General features: G+C 40.7%; 1 protein-coding gene across 1 annotated transcript in view; it reads left to right on the top strand.

Annotated features, from left to right (window-relative positions):
• VWA8 (von Willebrand factor A domain containing 8) overlaps positions 1–18,948 on the top strand; it is a 316,757-nt gene that overhangs the window by 257,685 nt on the left and 40,124 nt on the right. Inside the window, exon 38 of the mRNA XM_069467672.1 lies at positions 16,881–16,989. Coding sequence (XP_069323773.1) covers positions 16,881–16,989 — 109 coding nt within the window. The remainder of the gene's footprint in view (positions 1–16,880; positions 16,990–18,948) is intronic.

Genomic DNA, 18,948 nt, shown 5'->3' with positions numbered 1-18,948 from the left:
GCTCTTAACTACATTAGAGGAAATTTTTGAGTAGCAACAATACAGTAAGTCCTCACTTAACATTGTTGGTAGGTTTTTGGAAACTGCCACTTTAAGTGAAATGACATATAAGGAAACCGATTTTTACCATAGGCTCGTTGATATAAACAATAGTTAAGTTCCTACAGCATATTTCTGATCACAAAAACATCACCAAACCTCTAAATAAAGACCCAAAACACATCTAATATTAAACGTTGAAATAAATGTGAGCTCTTCATACATTTAAGAAAGATCAATAAAAACAAAATAACTGTTTACTCTGCTTCAGGGTCAGGAATGGCCGGAGCCTATCCTGGCAGCTCAGGGAACAAGGTGGGACTCAGCCCTGCACAGGACACCATCCGAGCTCAGGGCGCACTCACATACCCCCCACTCACACTGGGACGACGTAGGCAAGCCAGTTTACCTCCCATGCACCTCTCTGGGGTGTGGGAGGAAGCCAGAGCACTCAGAGAAAACCCAAGCAGACATGGGGAGAACGCGCAAACTGGGAGTCTGTATTTTTTCTCATCAGCATTGTTATGAAATGACACTGAACTAAGCAATGTTGCTCATGGACCTGCTGTCCCTGTATCTGCTAAGACCGGACAAAACTGATATCTAGCGAAGCGCGTGTGGGCAGGGCAAACCACCTCTCTGCACTCTGTCCTCAGTGCAAGATGCCCAGGTTCCGGCTCATGTGAGGAAATCCTCTGAAACAGCCTTCCGAGGGTTCTCTCAAGGCTAAGCGTGTGCACCTCACTTCCCCGGGAAAAGAATGCTTTCATATAATGGCACAATAAAAAATAATCTGGGTTAGTCAGCTACCATGCTAGTGTTCTTGCCTTTAGATTCTGCAAAGTCTATCTGTATGAACTCACAGGAGAAAGATACTGGGTTTTATCTGTAATAAGAAGCAAGAAAGGAAGTAGTAGATTCAGTCCTTCACAGATGCTTGTCCCATAAGAACTGCTCTTGCCAAAAACTCACTTACAGAGTTTCTTTGTGGGAGTGTTGGCCCTACTAGGGCCTCTTCCAACACGCGTGAGCCACTGTATGAAATTAGAAAAGGCTCTCCCACTGAGAGGGTGGATTACAGAGAGGGCCCTCTTTGGAAAAACTGATTAGGGGGTGGGGAGGGAAGCTGTTTTCCTTAGGCGGCCCTCCTTAGAGCCAGGTGTTGGTGACATGAGCATTGTGTGAATTGCAGCTTCACTCACACCAACTTAGCCGACACCCACTCTGTACATCCCTAGGCAGCTTCCCTACTGGGGACACGCCAGCTATCCCAGTATTCGTTAAACTCTGTGCCTGTGTTAACTCATCCAAAACTAACATACGTGAACAACATTAGCTCCCTAAGCCCTGTTAATAGTGGAAAGAGCCAGAGTGGAAGTGGCACTTGGAGGAAAACCCAGCTCAAGTCAATGAGAGGGAGGCTTCAGAGCTCATTCATTATTCATTCATTTGACAACTATTTGCTGAGGATCTAAGCACCAAGAGTTGTACTAAGTGCAAGCTATTCAAAGATAAAAAGTCCTTAATGTCTATCCTTACTGGCAAGGACACAAGCAAAATAAAGAGTCAGGAGTGTGATGACTGGCAATGGCTGGGAGTCCAGGTTGGAAGGTTCAGTATCAGGCAAAGATGTCCCCAAGCAGAGGAAGGGCAAGACAAGGAACCAAAGCATAGATTCATGCAATGGGAAACCAGATTGTGACCTAATGACTAGAAGAGGAATGTAAGGTAGGGGATTTGTTCTCAAGAGAAAAGGTAAAAGGTCCGTGTAGACTAAAAGAGTACTAAGAAGAGAGTGGGACCAGGATTAACTTGAGACTGAGCAGCATCTCGGGGTAAGTGGCCACAGCTGTCAGGACCACCTTAGCCCACAGCCTACAGAAGTACCTGAAAAAGCTAAAAATTGTGTATTATGCTCTAACTTTTAATAAAGAGTCACTATAAGAAACAGATCCCAGAAAATTTATCTCTGAATTTTGAAGACAAAATTCAAAATTTTAGATTTTTTATTTCAAAAGTCAATAGATTCTGCATTCAAAAAATTGCTATTAATATGGACTTAGAATAAACATATTTTATAGGCAACATATTGCTTTCTTCTGTCAAATGGTGAGATGTGTATAACCCAGTGTTGCCCTTGGTGAGTGCTGCCAAGAAACAGAGTTTAATTCAATACCCAAATGGCGTAGTTAACCCCTCCAAGGGGCTGAGTTATATCTGCGTGTTCAATTATTATAGGATGATCATATGATTTTGCTTATGAGATTAAAAAGGGTGCTTTTAAGAATTATACTGGATGGCTCACGCCTATAATCCTAGCACTCTGGGAGGCCGAGGCAGGAGGATGGCTCTAGGTCAGGAGTTCAAGACCAGCCTAAGCAAGAGCGAGACCCCGTCTCTACTAAAAATAGAAAGAAATTAGCTGGACAACTAAAAATATATAGAAAAAAATTAGTCGAGCATGGTGGTGCATGCCTGTAGTCCCAGCTACTCAAGAGTCTGAGGCAGGAGAATTGCTTAAGCCCAGGAGTCTGAGGTTACTGTGAGCTAGACTGATGCCACGGCACTCTAGCCTGGGCAACAGAGCAAGACTTTGTCTCAAAAAAAAAAAAAAGAATTACACTGGGACAATAGGCATTAACTGGGATTGTCTTAAGCACAGTAGGACATATGATCAACTGGTTATTAGTCATTTTATTTTCATTTGTTTTATTTAGAAGGTAGATTTGTAGGATCCCTCTGGCATTTTGGAAATATAAACTCAGAATATATGATCATATAAAACATGTGCATACCAAGAAACAGTTTTTCCCACTTCTCCCACGTACTGTTTTTTCACAAATCTTCTTTGCATTATGAAGTTATAATGCATTCTAGAATACCACACACTATGAATACAAATCGGCTTGGCTGCCTCAGTATTTAGAATCTCCCAAGATTGATGAAAATTGCTTTCCTTTAATAAGTAAGAACAGAGCAGTCATCTTAAAACTAATAATCAGCACCTCAGTAGTACTGGCCAAAAAGCTAGACGTTATAATAACACTTTGCCAAGAAGCTGAGCCAATACACATAGAGGCAGACTTTCAAATCAACTCCAGACACGCCACGTATGACCCTAAGCAGGTGACCCAAACATTAAATTTCTAAAGAGATTTCAAAGCAAAATAATCTATCTGACTGGGACTAGCATTGTCATTTTCTTGTAAACCATTGACTCTCTCAATGCTTTAGAAACTAGTTATTCATCACAGATTTAATATTTTAGATTTAATTTGTTTTGTTTTATTAATTTTTAAGATTCCCTTTTTACTATAAGAACTGCAATCCTTACTCTAAGTGTTTACGTTCTTTCCCCCAGAAAACACCCTCAGCACTGTTATTCATATCTTATCCCTAAGCAACAACATAACTCTCCTGCCAGTCCTCCTCATCTTTTGTCTTCATTCAAGCAGGTGCGTGAATATTTTCAAAGTGTGCATAAATGAGGATTATGTAGAACAGAAAGTGTGCTGGTCTGTGTTAGCAAGTTGTAAGCCCAGCGGTTATCAGAGATCAGGACGGGGAGGAGGACTTTGACTGATTCCCCAATCTTCTTTCCTGTAGCTGTTTTTGTTTATCTTGTCCTCTTTGATTGCTTTTCTGTCTTTATTTTTAAATAGAACAAACAACTAATTGTTTGAGTACTTTGCTTTAATAAATTGAAACTATCACTTTCCGAAAAAGCCTCTAAGTTTTCATCATTAGTGGGATGAACAACTGAATTGACTTAATCGACTTATTACCTGGCACAGTGCTTTTTTTTTTTTAATTGCCATCACACAACAGATAATTCTTTGAAATTTATTGAATCTTTAATTTTGAATATAAACAAATCAGAGATTAGACAGAAGCCCCAATTTTAGCGCTAAGTTATTAAGATAAGGCTCTTCTAGTATGTTTTAAAATGGGCAAAAACCTGGAAATGGGGATTTTTAAGCTAGGAAACATATGATTTTTAAATCACTGAATTTGATTTCCTATGTTTCAGTTAATCTACCACACTCTGAATGATTGCCTTTTCTTGCCAGATTGATTTATTTTCCCTCTTAGTCTAGCCATCTTTCATGTTTAAAACATTCAGGTTTATTAAGCAAAGGGAGTGTCCTAAAAAATTTCATTGCATCTTGGTTTATGTAAGTCTACCAGCAGGAGAATTTTATCATTCCCTGGGGGTGACTATAAGCCATTCGGGTCTGGCTGCCTATTAAACTATTTCTTTTTATTTATGGTCTCTGTAACATGAGGGAGAGCAAAGCTGGTCCTGTGAGCATTCCCTAAGCCGTTCCCTAGACATTGCTTTGCTCCCGCTAAAAACACTGATGTGAATAGACTCTGTCACAGACGCAAAGGTCACGTTGCCATTTCGTTCATATTGAGAAATACTTTAGATAATTATCTGTCTTTTGTGTCTAAGAAGAATAGGAACAGGTTGGGGGAGTTGTTTCATTTCCTTTGATTTTCTTCGCTACGCTATATAGGGCTCTCTTGAAATTGCAAAATAGAGTGGCGATGTGGCCCACACGTTGCTTCCAAGTGTGGCCCACCCATTTGTTATGTTGCTGTTTCTGGAAACCCTTTGTTCTTACAAAGATACCTCCCTTTCTGCCATGAGAGTCTTCCTCAGTGTGTATAAAGCCAATTTGTATAAACCAGATAACATTTCCTCTTATGTAAGCTTATGTAAGCATTTCAAAAGTGGCATTTATTGAAAGACATACTATGTAATTCAGCTGTGGGCTATGGGCTTTCGCCTTCAAGGTGCCCACAGGTTAGCAGGTGGAGGAAGCTGATGCCACACAAAGGACAGTGTAGGGAAGGACAGAGAGCTGTGAGAGCCCTGAGGAATGAAAGCATCTTGTGTTTGGGAAATTCATGGACAACTTCTGGGAGGTATCGCGTGTAGCATGGCTTTCTTCTTATCCACATACTTGCAATTTGTCAAAAATGTAGCGTTAGGTTTCACTGATCTAGCTTTCTTATTTTTTTGTAACACCCAGCACCTCTAGTACTTAATAATCTCCAAACAAGATGGTTATGCTCCTCAAAACTTCCATTTAAAGGAACATGTTTGGAAATTTTAAAAAAAATTTTGAGATGAAAAAGAGTCTTTTAAGCCTAATATCTATAATGACTTTCCTACAGTCTCCACTGTCTTCAAACCTCAAACCACTGTCACCCAAATTCCCAGACAATATTCCAGCCTTATGCTTTCCAAGTAAATTAGAAGGTACTAGAAGGGAGCTCCTTTTACTTCCAAGCTCAGCAACGCAAGCCCATCTGCAGCTGTACCAGCGTCCCCTTCTGTCTACTCAGGCTTGTTTCATCCTTTGACTCCTTTTTCTCAGGCATCTTATCCTCTCTCCCTTCTGGATCCTTCCCATCAGCATTTAAACATGCGTTAATATTTTTTTGAACCCCACAGATCTCACCTCCTATGACTCTAATTCATATAACCCTAATCCCTTTCATAGTAACTCCTCTTGTATCCGCATGCACTGACTCTACTTTCACACCTCCATTCACTCATCTCTCACTCCAGTGAGGCCTCTCTCCCCTCCTCCCCATCTACAGAATTGCTCTTGCTAACATCACAAGCAACTTCCATGTCCTAAATTCAGTGGGCCCTTTTTAGTCATCATCTTATTTGGCCCTGAGTTGCATTAGCTCAGCACACTCCTTCCTTGTTGAAGCCCAGTCTTCCCGTGGCTTCTCTGAAAATCCAGTCTCCTCCCAACTTCCCTCCTGCCTGTCCTGTCTGCTCCTTCTCAGTCTCCTTTGCTGGTTCATTTCTCTCCTGAGCCCTTTTCACTCTAAATTCTCATTTCAGGCAACTATATTCACTTCCCGTGATTTCAGCTGGTTGGTAGCTGTAAAGTACATTAACAAAATAATCATAGAAATGGTAGGACTTTACAAAAATGTGTAGTAAAAAAAAAAAAATTCTCCCTTTCTTCTGTTTTATTTAATAAGTCTTTAATGCATCATATATTTGAGTGGTACTTTAAGTTTTTTCAAACCATCTTCACATGATATAAGTAGGTTTCAAGTTGGAAATGATGTAAGGGGTCGTGTCTGAGTGCAGCCCCCTTCATCCTGCAGATGCAGGAACTGAAAGCCAAAGAGAGTAAGCACTGTTCCTAGAGTCTCACACTGGTTCATTTCTGGTTTGAACCTCAGAGCAACTCCCTGAGGGCAACGTTCAGGTTTCACATTATAATAACTACAGATAATATTATCAATCAGTAGAGCCATATAGTGTACTTAAATTACATTTCTGCCAGCTGTCTCCCTCATTTTCTAGGTGAAGAAAGCTAAAAGAATTAGGCATTTTGGCCAAAACTACTTAACCGGTCAGCTACAGAACCAGGATCAAAAGCTAGTCCTCTAATATTCAATAAAATGGTTTTTCCATGACATCCAGCTGCCTCTCAAAAAAAAATTTTTTTCATTTTAAATTCTTAGTAAACCACTTTGAAGAAAAGCCAAACTGTCAAAATATTCTTTAAAGTTAACTTTTAGTTTACTCAAATTGATCCTTGTGACTTATAAACTAGAACTGAAACAAATGTATATAAGGGCCTAAGTAAATTATGTAGAGCTGCAAAGAATTTAGTCTGATATTTCACTTAGAAGATGAGAAAACTAAGGCCCAGAAACGGCCTGCCTAGCATCACACGGGGAGGCAGGGGCCACGCTGGGCTACAGTTCAACTTCCAGCTGTCAGCCCGGCGCTGTCTCTGCTGTGTACCTCCATCCTTTCAAACGCTACTAATTCCACTCAGGCACTTTCCTTCATTTAAAATCTGTCTCTTACAAATGCCTAACCTCATTCTCTATCTATATTAAACTTCTCTGTCCCTAAAAATGACATTAAGACACATGGAAATAAGTCAAAAGGGGTTATGAAGTGTGTTTCTAAAAACCAGGGTTCTGTTAAGCTACCTCGCATGGCTGCACAACTAGACTGTTACACTGTGTTAAGTCCTGGGGTACAATGATGTCAGCGGAAGGAGACAGACATGAGAAAATTCCTGAGTGTCATAAAGAATTATAGTAACACAATAGAAGACAGTGCAGGCACTGGGAGGATGCAGAGGAAGGTCTGGTTACCACCTTACTCACCCAGTTCGGCCCCAAGACCTTGGGCTAATCTAGAGTTTCTTTACATGTGTTCTCTCCTCTCCCTTCTGTCTGATCCCATCATGGTCTAGCGACCATGCCGTGGCGCCCATGGCCAAACACACAGAGCTTCGTGTCCTAAAGTTTGGGCTCCCTCAGTCCCGGGACTAGCACAGCTAAAGGAATTCTCAGATGGAGCACAGAGGGGGATGAGTGGAACGGGGTGTAGGGAGGAGGAGGACAGCCACAGGAGGCAGAGGTAGGGGCTTTGGTTTTTAGGAGCAAGAGTTTCATGGTGTAAATGAGAAACTAACAGACTTACACCATTAAACTGGAGAACCAACACAAAGGAGAAAATAACCAATTCACCTATATCCGATTATATAAAACTATGATTAATTACAATCATCACACGAATTGTTTCTGATTACCATGTAGCTCAATATCAGTGATACATGACACATGATATTGTCCCATGTCAACTGTGCCCTAGATTTAATTAGAATGCTTTACTCACTTGTATTTAGTGTTGTAAATTTGTTGCTCACATAGGAATAGTCTTCACAACCTAATATTAAAAGAATGCTTCACAAAGCAAGATCCAATACTATTCTTTTCTTTTACCCAAAAGTTTCTGCTTTGTAACTTGCCCCCTTAAGTTCCAAGATAGCAATTACCAGGCTTCCATATATTTGTGGTGGCACATACACCACTGCAGCCATTCTGTGACTTTGACGTGGCCACAGTGGCAATAGCAGTGATTCAGTTACTCATTTAGTCGCCAGACATTTACTGAGCTTCTGTGATATATCAGGACTGTGTGGTGTGGAAGGTGATGAGAAGAATAAGACCCTGTCCCGCCCTCTGATGTTCCCATTAGAATTGATGCCAATTTACATACCTGGCCACATCTTCCTGCATACTCATAGCACCAATTCATTGCAATGCTATTTACCACTGAAATACGTTCTTTAAAAAATGTGTGTGAACATATCTATACACATATACATAAGTGTACTATAACTACAGCGTACATTACAGTTAATGTGTGAATTGGGCCCATGCTCCAAGTGCTGTTTGCAGTCTGAGCCCATTTGAGTGAGTGCAGCAGCCTGTAAGTTTCCCTCTCACAGTGAGCCCCAGAGCACAAAACCATTAGTGCTCTCAGCTACTGAACAATATGCCACCTTACCCTGAGCTGTGTGTGTGCAGTGCAGATTGCTTATTTCTCTACGGCCTCTCCTTACGTCATGATTTTGTATTCTGATTAATAGTTTTGACCCATATTGACTGTCAAAAAGTATGAAAGTGACAGTGCTGAGCCTGTTGGAAGCAAAGGAACATTGTTATCGGTGGATGTTCCAACACACGCATTACAGGAATTCCAGGTGCTTGAGGAAATGGTTGGGGAAACTCAGGATAAACACGAGTAGGCAGTGGGTTCATAAACATTGTTGTAGCCTGAGATGGTGAACCAATAATTGTATGAAGCATAGCTGGAAGAAATGATGAGTAGCAGCATGTGACTTTAGTAAAAACAAAGCAAATGGAAAAACCATTTGCCAGGGTTTGATGCTAGAGAAACCTCTCCACAGGGACTACGCTGTAATAACCTGTTCATTGCTGACTCAGTTAGTGTCCCTGTTTTCAGAAAAGAATTCCTCCCGCTTCGTTTTTTGCACAGAGATGTGGTAGGTACTTCATGAATCTTTAGAATCTGGGTCATATTAAAACCCCCCTTTGCTTCTATGCACTGTAGTGGTAGGAATGGTTTTTCTACCCACCCTTCCTTTTCCTAGCTACCCTTAATACCTCAGTGAATTCTGTTAGCACGCAAAGCAGAATAGCTTTAAAAATTGCCAAATAGGTTTTGTGTTTTGGGGAAAGCACAAGACTTCAGTATAAGATTGAAGTCACCAGCCAAGAAATGCCATGAGAGATCATTTGGCTTCAATGATAGTAACAGTACATCGTATTTAATGTCTTTTGCCAAGGCTACCTTAGCAAAACCAAAGCATTTATACACTATTTGCTGTAGTTGAGTTTGCCTTGCTTTGCTAACTTTTTCCTTGGCTACGGAGGTCTGACGGCTGGGCTTTAATTTACTCTAGTGTTGAACATTAACCTTTTGAAGGTTCTTAAAAATAAAAGAGGCAAAAATAGAAAGGGTAGGATATATAAAGACCTGAGAGTTTGCCCCGCCCCTGCTGTCTCTGAATTTAATTAGCAGTTGTTCTGTGTGAGCCAATACTGAGTGTGCGCCTGGGGGGAGGCGGCGGGAGGGGTGTGTTTCTGCCCCGGTAAACTTGCCGTGCCAATTATTTGTGGTTTTTTAACATTTTTTTGTTGACACTCACCTACACACAGTGATAACAACATTTGGTTTCCCTTAAAGATTTGCTTAGAATGTAGCATCTTAACCCATGAATCATCCTCTTGAGTCCATCATTCTGCATTCCATATTCCCACATTTTCCAAAAACCATCTTCATATTTTGTTCCTATTTGAATTAAGTAGAAGAAAAAGAAGGTATTCTAAGTAAAGTGAGAAGCTACTTCGTAGGAGTTCTGCAAGCCTGTAATTTTATTCTGGACAGCCGTGCAGACAGCTCTGTTGAGACCAGGAAGCAACTCAAGAGGCCGTCACCCATAGACTCCGAGGCCGTGGCAGGGAGACCGTCTGGGCAGAAACTGACTGAGCTGAGACCTTAGTAGGGATCAGAGTCAAGCTGAGGGTGATGCAGGATCAGGATCTAAGAACAACCCAGAGCCAACAGGGACACGTGTTTCCTGCCTCTGTTAGAAGGTGGTCCCACTGTGTGCCAGTTATGGGCTGGGCAGTAGAGCCAGGAAGAGTCCTATCTGATGATAGCTTGTGGAAAAGACTGTATGCAGAAGATGAAACTCTCAGCCTTTTGTCACTGAACAGCTGCCCATGCACACATGTAATATGTATTTATTAAGCACCTATTATGAGCAAGGCTATATGTATAAGCCACTGTGCCAACTACTACATCAGATAATAAAAGGTAAAGTAAAATATTAATAGACTGATATTTTACCCTCCTTTTAGTCCAAGTCTGTGAAATCCATAAAGTTTTACTCATTTTAATTGGACTGGGTGTTTTTGTTAGGTATTAATGGCTCTTAGTGAAGAGGGTCATTCCAGTGAAAAAGTTCTTTGTCAGAGACTTTGTAAACTCAGATAGAGAGATAACATAGGGATGTGTTCCAGAACACACTGAATAGAGGAAAGGGGGATGTTTGGGATTGCCATTTCAAATATTTTTAAATATTTACCAGTCACATCACTTGTGCCAGAAATCAAAATATGCATAAGCCTCTAGGAGTGTTTAAGCAGAAAGAAGGAAGAGAGTAAGACTGAGTCGGGTTTGGTTTGGGAGGTAGGCAAAGGGGTCCAGCCCAAAGTCAGGAGGGAGGGGCTGCTCGGTGACTTGAAGAAGCCCATGAGAAAGGAAAGGAACCCTTTCTAGGCCAGAAAACTGGGCTTCTACAGAACAGACGGTGGACCATCCGTTCTGCTTCTCACCTGTAATGTCCAAAACACTCCAATAAGCATTTGTCTTTAAGGCCAGGGAGGAGGCCTCATATGCCCCCCACGTCATCCCAACACCTCTGCCTGCTTGCTGATTCCTACACTTTCTAACAAAGGAAAAAGACTTTATTTTTCAATTAGTAATAAAGGCACTGAAAATACGAATGACCTCTGGGGTAATTATTTAGTATGAGTAAATATCAGCTACTGTGTAATTTGTGGATATGAGGGACCAAAAGTCAGATGCTTTTCTTCTTTTAAGGATGGTGAGGGATTAAATAGGGAAGAAGATCATAGAATATTTGAAAGCAAATACTATCACCAAGCCAGGGAAGAACTGAAGATAAATTTCATAATTGGTGGCTTTGTCAGAGATTGAAGATGGAACACATAGAAGCTACCTATGGGAGGAAGGTATTTTTGTTATGCATTATCATTGTAGAAGGTACAGTTTACTTTGGCAAACTGAGGGGTGGTCAGCCTTTTTTGTTGTTTTAATCAGCTGACTTCAAATGAGAAACTCTCACTCCTAGGGACGTGTTCATGTAACTTTCATTATATCTTAATATAATGGAAAAAATTTCTAACCTGTGGATAAGAATAACCCCAGACAATATTATGTTTTAGGCAGATTGTTAAGTACCTTATGACCTGTATCTCCCTGTGCTATGACTTTGTTCCCTTTGTACAAAGATCCTATTTCATACATCTCTATACCCCAGTGCATAGTAAATGTACCACAAACATATACAGGAATGTTTTTATAAAACAATGAATGAATAAATACATTCAATTGCCTGCTAATCAATCAAGAACATAGTAGGCAACTGCAATAATTAGGATTTCTGTGCCGATATTATTATGGCACTTTTTAATGTCAGAAAATTCAAAGCATGTCCTGTTAGAAAGTAGGAAATCCTCAGAAAAGTCAAGACAATACCTTTTGCCTTGCTGCCTCTCATCCTCCCCTTAATACAGGAATCAGTTAGTTTGCACGCAAGTAACAGAAAACCAAGTAGCAGGAAACTCAACTATCAATGGCTTAAACTATAAGGACATTTATTATTTACTTATGCAGAAGATTAGAGTTAAGTGTCTCCAGGGCTGGTTCAGCAGCTCAACAATGTCATCCTTCCAATCTGCCACCCTCTTGTTGCCACATGGTCACCAGGTGGAGGCTATAACTCCACACATCACATCCTCACTCAGCTGTGTCCCAAGGCAGGAAGTGTGTGTGTGTGTGTGTGTGTGTGTGTGTGTTTTGGAGGGAAGAGGAGAGCTGTGTGTTCAGCATAGTGAGAAACTCTTCTTAAAATCCTCTCTTCTTTTACCCAGGAGGAAAATCTTTCTCAGAAGCTTCTGGACAGACTTTCTTACATCTCAGGTCACATGGCTTCCCCTAGACCAATCACTGGCAAAGGGGAGGGATTATTGTGCTCGATTCTAGCCAACCCTGATACTCCTGACTTCTGCTTAAAAGGAAGAAAGAGGGCGTGCATGTGGGGTAGGGCACTAGAAATGTCTGCTGAGCCCCATCTCGTCTCCTGCTGTGTTGTCCAGTCACATCTCCAAGAGCTAACTTTTCTTCCAGGAGTATACCCTGGCTTTCTATGTCATTTTACTGATGGTTTTTAAAAATAATGAGCTCAAGGAGGAACCTAAAATAAATGGGCCTTGCCCAGAATTACAGGGTTTCAGTGAGTCATGTCCCTTCCCCGTGCTGGCTTTACTCTGGGACATTTTTATGAGTTGTAATTTACAAGATCCATGCTTTTTCCATTTTAATTCCTATGTAAGAGGGTAATGATCCTTAGGATTATAGCACACTTACCTAAAGGAAGTAGAGTGTGTCTGCTATGAGAAATCAAGGGCCTCAGCTTGTACGTCAGATTGTCTCAAAAGTTGTAAGTCTTTTCTGGCTTGGGGAAGAGTTTGATCCCTTTAAGTGAGTGCAGTAGTATCTATTTCAGTAATTGGAGTGACTGACTTCAGCTCTTTCTAAATGAAACCAGCTCTCGAAGGAAACACATTCCAACTGCTTCTCAACACATACATGAAAGCAAACAGCAGCTTATCACATTTCTGAACAGCCAGTGGCTCTATAGCATGTGTCTGTTCCCAGGAAATAAGCTTCCCCAAGTGATAGGCCTTCTCTACTATTTGTTCCAGCTTCTATCCTGGGTTGGCCTGTCCTAGACTTCCTGCCTTGTACCTTTTGTGAATCATTGTCAATTCATGTAAGAGATGTCCTCAAGTGGCTTTGAAAACCACTTGGCAGATGTACTTCTCCCATCCACCTAGAGAAATATATTTCTGTGAGTGAGTATAATGGTATTCATAAAATGACAGAAAATTAGATAAACTCCTCCAAATGCCTCGCTTTTAATTAAACATCTCTGGAATTTTATGGTTTGTATTTCTCTGGAATAAATCAGGTTTTGGCTGATGATTGTTTTTGTCAAGAATTTGTCAATTTTGAAACACCTCTGGGCTTTCATTTGGGGTTGGCGTGGAGCCTGCCTCATTGTTGGCAGTATGAATGGCCCCATTTCCCAGTGGATGCCCTGGCAAAACACACAGGTGGCAAAGAACATGCCAGTTCCTTTCTGCGCAGAAATTTTATAGCCTGTTTTCTGCCTCCCTGATGGCCATTATAGGTGTCTTTGCAACATCGAAAGCATGATTTTGGAGGTAACTGAGAGAGGCTATTTGAAGGGTCTCTTCTTTTGCCTTGTGCCATCATTTTTACTACTTATTCTTAAAAGGCAACTGTCTTGCAGCAGAATAGCTCGATCATGTGAAATGTCTGAAGGAGATAACTAATATTTGATAAAAGGAAAGTTAGTAGAGACATACGAAATTGCCTTTCATACCTCTTCTGAAGCTCTTTTATTTATTTTTAAACAATGTACCGGAATACACACACCCCCGCCAAAAATGAGTAATAGTGTTCAGAACAGTTTTTCCAATAATCCTGTCATTGCTTAGACCATTTTTGGAACTTCTCTTTTAGAATTGGCCTGTAGTAGAGTCACAACCCTTACAAGCAAACTACAGATGCTTCTTGACTTATGATGGGATTGCATCCCAATAAACCCATCATGAATTGAAAATATTATAAGCAAAAAATGCATTTAATACACCTAACCTACTGAACATCGTAGCTTACTCTGGCCTGCTGTAAATGTGCTCATACTGCGTTAGCCTACAGTTGGGTGAATCATCTAACACAAAGCCTATTTCATAATGTGTTGGATATCTGATGTAATTTATTGAATATTGTGCTGAAAGTGAAAAACAGAATGGTTGTGTGGGTACTTGAAGTACAGTTTCTACTGAATGCTTTTTCTTTCACATAATTGTAAACAGTGAAAAATCGTAAGTCAAATCATTGTAAGTTAGGGCCCATCAGTTGTCTCATTTTTGTATGTATAACTGTACCTGGTTTTCACAAAAACCCTACCTTAATCACTTTATTTACCAGATTTGGAATTATTGAGCTAGTCACAGCATGTCAGTGCTGGGTGTAATGGTAGAAATCATTTGGCTCAACCCCCTTAGTTTCTGAGGAGAAAGTTAAGGCCCAGAGAAGTTACTTTGCCAAACATAACATAGCAAGTTAGCAAATAGCTTACAACAGAAATCAATTCCAAATGTCATGTGGCTGTTTATTGAAAATCAAATCTATTTTAAAAGAACGCATAAATGCCACTTTCAAAAGATATTTTAAAAAGGCAGGTGAGGGGGCTCACACCTGTAATCCTAGCACTTTGGGAGGTTGAGGCTGGAGGATCACTTGAGACCAGGAGTTTGAGACCAGGAGTTTGAGACCAGCCTGAACAAGAGCGAGACCCTGTCTCTGCACAAAATAGAAAACTTAGCCAGGGATGGCAGCGTGGGCCTGCAGTCCCAGCTACTTGGGAGGCTGAGGCAGGAGGATCGCTCTAGCCCAGGAGTTGGATGTTGTAGTGAGCTATGATGATTCCACTGTACTCTAGCCTGAGTGATAGAGACTCTGTCTCAAAACAGAAAAAAAAAGATATCATAAAAGAACCTGCGTAGATCCTAAAGATCCTTCCAGAAATAGTCCAGAAGTCTTTGGGACAGCGGCAGCATTCTTTTAATAAGTGTATCTTTATGTATAAAAATAAGTATATCTTCTTAAGAAATGTATCTCAATGTATAAGCTCCATTATGTTTGCTAAAAAAAAAAAAAAGTTAGACTGTAGTCATACCTTTTATATAGATTTCTTAAATTAGCAACAGAATAAAACCCTATCCTAATTTTGAAATGATCTTTGTTTTTCTCATGGAGGACATCTGTAGGGTGCTGTGAAGATCTCCACACAGCATCTCCAGGTCTAAGGCAAGCTTATCCCTGAGCTGTGGTATCTGGTGAAATAGCCAGTAGCCACATGTGCCTATTTAAATTTAAATTTTACTTCACTAAATTGCACAAGCTACGTGTCAAGTGCTCAACAGCCGCGTTAGGCTAATGGCTCATAGCTACCATATTGACACTGCAAATATAAACATTTTCATCAACACAGGAAATTTCGTTGGTTAGTGCTCCTCTAGAATTCCTGTAGTCAGTGTACCTATTTTAATTTACTACTTATCTATACTATCTGTGGACAAGTTGGAAAGTGGTGGCAAGTTCTGGGGAAAGTATTTTAAATGTTCGTTTGTTCTCTAAATGTCCCTAGCTATTCTGACTACTGTAAGAAAAAAGGAGAAAAATTTATTTTTAGAGTATGATTATGTGTGTGGAATTTATATCAATTGTCATGTCTGGCTACTAAATTTTCTTGGAGTATGCTGAAATTATGGTAAAAACGTTGTTAATGCTGCCAAAGCTATTTGTAGAAAAGTCTGGTTAATTAGAAATCTCTTTATAATATCATAACATTTGAAATGAACCAACTTAGACCTAAGACAACAGAAGTTAGGTTGATTTCATTCTTAATGGCCATTTTGCTTGCAAAGACCTCAAATGACTACCTCCTTTCATTAATCTCAACATTAAGAATGAAAAATCATGTACGAATATGGAATGGGTCAGCTCTCCAGACTGACTTCAGGCCCATTTGCAAGGTCCCCTGTTCCACCATAAGTAGTTTGAGGGCAGGGACCAATCTCCTCTGTGGCTTTGTAGGCCCCATGCTACTTCACACAGTGTCCTGCCAGTGTGTTTTCTGAAAGTCTGTTTGAACATATAAATGAGAATTTGATCTTGTCTTCCCTGAAAATCATTACATTTGAGAACAGGCTAATAGTGTAAATGAAAAGTGTGAAAGCTTTGAGTCTTTTTACTGTAGAGTAGGACCTACTGAATGTCTGACTACTGGGACTGGAATTTCTGTGTGGTTATCAAACCTTTTGGTGACTCTGTATGGAACAGGAAACAGGGATCAATGAGCTACAGACTCTCATAGAGGAGGGCTAAAATGCCGCTTGTTCTGTTGGAATTGCAAGAACAGTAAATCCAGTTTTAAATTAAAGATGAATTAGGAAAGCTACAAAATACCATAATAAAATTGGAGTGCATCCAAAAAATAAATAAGCAGTTTTTAGTATATGTGGGTGTGTATAACATAAATCTGTCACTGAGGCATACATAACATTATTTCTTTGTTTTTCTTTTCCATATATTTAACATAAAATGGCATTTCTTGGAGTAATGGGATTTCTTTAAAAATGAAAGTAGGTAAATGTATATTTACTGACTCAGTTGGATCAGCTAGTGGTGATCCTTTTAAACCACTGGGGAAATATCTGTCTCTGGCGAGATCCATTTTCCCTGTGTCTGGTAGGTCTCATGGCTTGTATAAATGCTCATGGCATGTTCTGCATCAGGAGAATTCTGGAGCTGTAACCCCAGTGCAGCTCCTTTTCTTTTCTTTTTAAAGAATTTTTTTAAATTTAATTTATCTCCTTCCTAACTGAATGGATCTTAAATCTGCTAAAATTTTTGCCAGATACTCACAGCATCTATCATATCACGTCCCATGGCCTAAGGTTATGAGATGCCTTAAGGACCCAGGGGAAAAGAATTCTTCTTTCTGTCATACAGTTCCTGGAATTGGTCATAGGACAGTGATAATGTCTCCATTCTTCATTTTTAGATAACAATCAACAGAGATAGTGGTGAAGATGTGAGCTCCCCCAAACACGGCAAGGAGGACCCAGACAACATGCCTCACGTAGGCGGCAATACATGGGCTGGCGGAACAGGTTGGTAGCACGGGTGTTCTCCTGGGTCCGGCTTCCTGGGGCTTCACAAGCCCATCAGGCCAGCGCACCACCCCTGAGAAGGCTCAGGGACCAGCTTTCTTTCTTAGCCTCCCCCGTTACTCAGTTGGATTGTGTTCTTGCCCTCTGCCCAGCATGACATCAAGACATGCGAAGAGCCTGGCATTTGGAGTCCCACAGACTCTTCCGCCCTATGACCTAAGACCATTCCCACCTAAAAGGGATATGTGAACTGCCTCACAAGGTTGTGGTGAGGATTAAATGAGGTTAAGATTGCAAAGCCCTGAGCAGAAAACCTGGCATGAAGAATGTATTTATTTATGAAAGTGTTAATCCCTTCTTTTAAATTCCATGACCTTGGGATTGTGCCAGAAATCCACAGTAAATTCTTTCTTGAGCAACTGACTTTGAAAAGAAATGGTCCTTGTCTTCCACGCCTCAGTGAGTATGTTAGGGATGCAAGATTTCGAGATAAGAGAGCTAGCTGCAGTTTGAACTGATGGCTGTGGTCCATTCCTTCCTCTTGGCTGCCCGACTAGAGCATTGTTCCCAGGACTGTCGTCTTCCTTTTTCCTCCGCAGTCAGCTGGAGCAGACACATCTGCTGGGCCACAGGAATAGGGCCAGACTGTGTGCGCACTGTCTGAGCCTATCGGCGCTCTGTACTTCACCTTCCCTTAGGATGGTCTGCACCTCTTGGCCTTGACAGCCTAGAGAGGAAGTGAGTTCCTGTGCTGAGACAATGCACTATCAAACATGCCTGTGACTTCTCGCCTACTCTGTTTATTCATCAAGCAACAGCTTTAAAGTAAGGCTATTTTTAGAAATGTCCTTTGATCTATAAGTCAGTGTCAAGCCAACAAGATTTAATCCATATGGAATGCATTGTGGAAGAAGCTAGCCAGATGCAGATCCCAGCACTCTGGAGTGAAAGTTCATATTTGTTATTCAACTTGAATTTACTAGCTCGCATTTGCTTCTGAAGCAAATGCCCAGACTGAAGACCCTGCGTTTGCTTCCCCTGGCCTTTTATTTTTCAATTGATCAAGGCCCTTGGCTTCAATTTCTCTTTTTTCTCTCTGTCATTCTTCTCCCTCAGAATTCTGTTCATTGAACTGAGCTCTGGGCCAATAGGTCATCTGATTCTCTTTTCTTCATCAAAGCCCTCCCTTGCCTATCCTCCCCCTCATCTTCTGAACTGCTTTGCGATGTCCAAGCTTAGCTTTAAGAAGATTACGCCTTGCAGTCTTAGAATGTCCTGCTAGCGTTTTCCTTTAGACAGTGCAAATTAAAGACTCTGGGAAGTGGAGATCACGAAGAACTCTCCCCTCCTGCCCTCTCCACCCCAGTATGATTTTCCCAAGGGCCCCGTGACTCATGCTGGCCACACCAGCCCTAACAGTTTCACCCCTTTCCTCCTTTCACCAAAATGATGCTCTAATTCATGATCCACCCATTCCTAAGGATAACCTCCTGTAGGATGGGAATCAGGTCCCAGAAACCACTTTTCCACCTGTAGCTTAATGTCATTTTCCAATTACTGCGCCTCTCTGCCTATAGGCTGACCGTGAGTGAGAGCCAGGAACCACATACATCCAAGAAGGAATTTTCTACCACTCATTTCTGAATAAAAGTAAAATAAGATATGCTCCAATCAAAAAAGAAAAATACTATAATTAATAGGCTGTTCTCATGGTATTTCCCAAAAGGAAATGCGCTACCTGGACTTTCATAAAGGAAGTGGTTCACACTGAGTTCTCATTTTTAGTTTATTAGGCAATTAAAGCTAGGGAGGAGGAAAAGAAAAGCTTTCAAATTTTCTACTTTATGAAACTAGAAATTGCTTAATTTGTGTGACTAGGGGTTATTTAAATATTAATAGTAAAAGCAGTCCTTTATATAGCTTTTATTTTGTGCCAGATAGTGTTCTAAGTGTTTTAGT

The sequence above is a fragment of the Eulemur rufifrons genome, chromosome 4, assembly GCF_041146395.1.
Source record: "Eulemur rufifrons isolate Redbay chromosome 4, OSU_ERuf_1, whole genome shotgun sequence".
Taxonomy (NCBI): Eukaryota; Metazoa; Chordata; class Mammalia; order Primates; family Lemuridae; genus Eulemur; species Eulemur rufifrons.
This window is presented reverse-complemented; position numbering and strand designations above follow the sequence as displayed.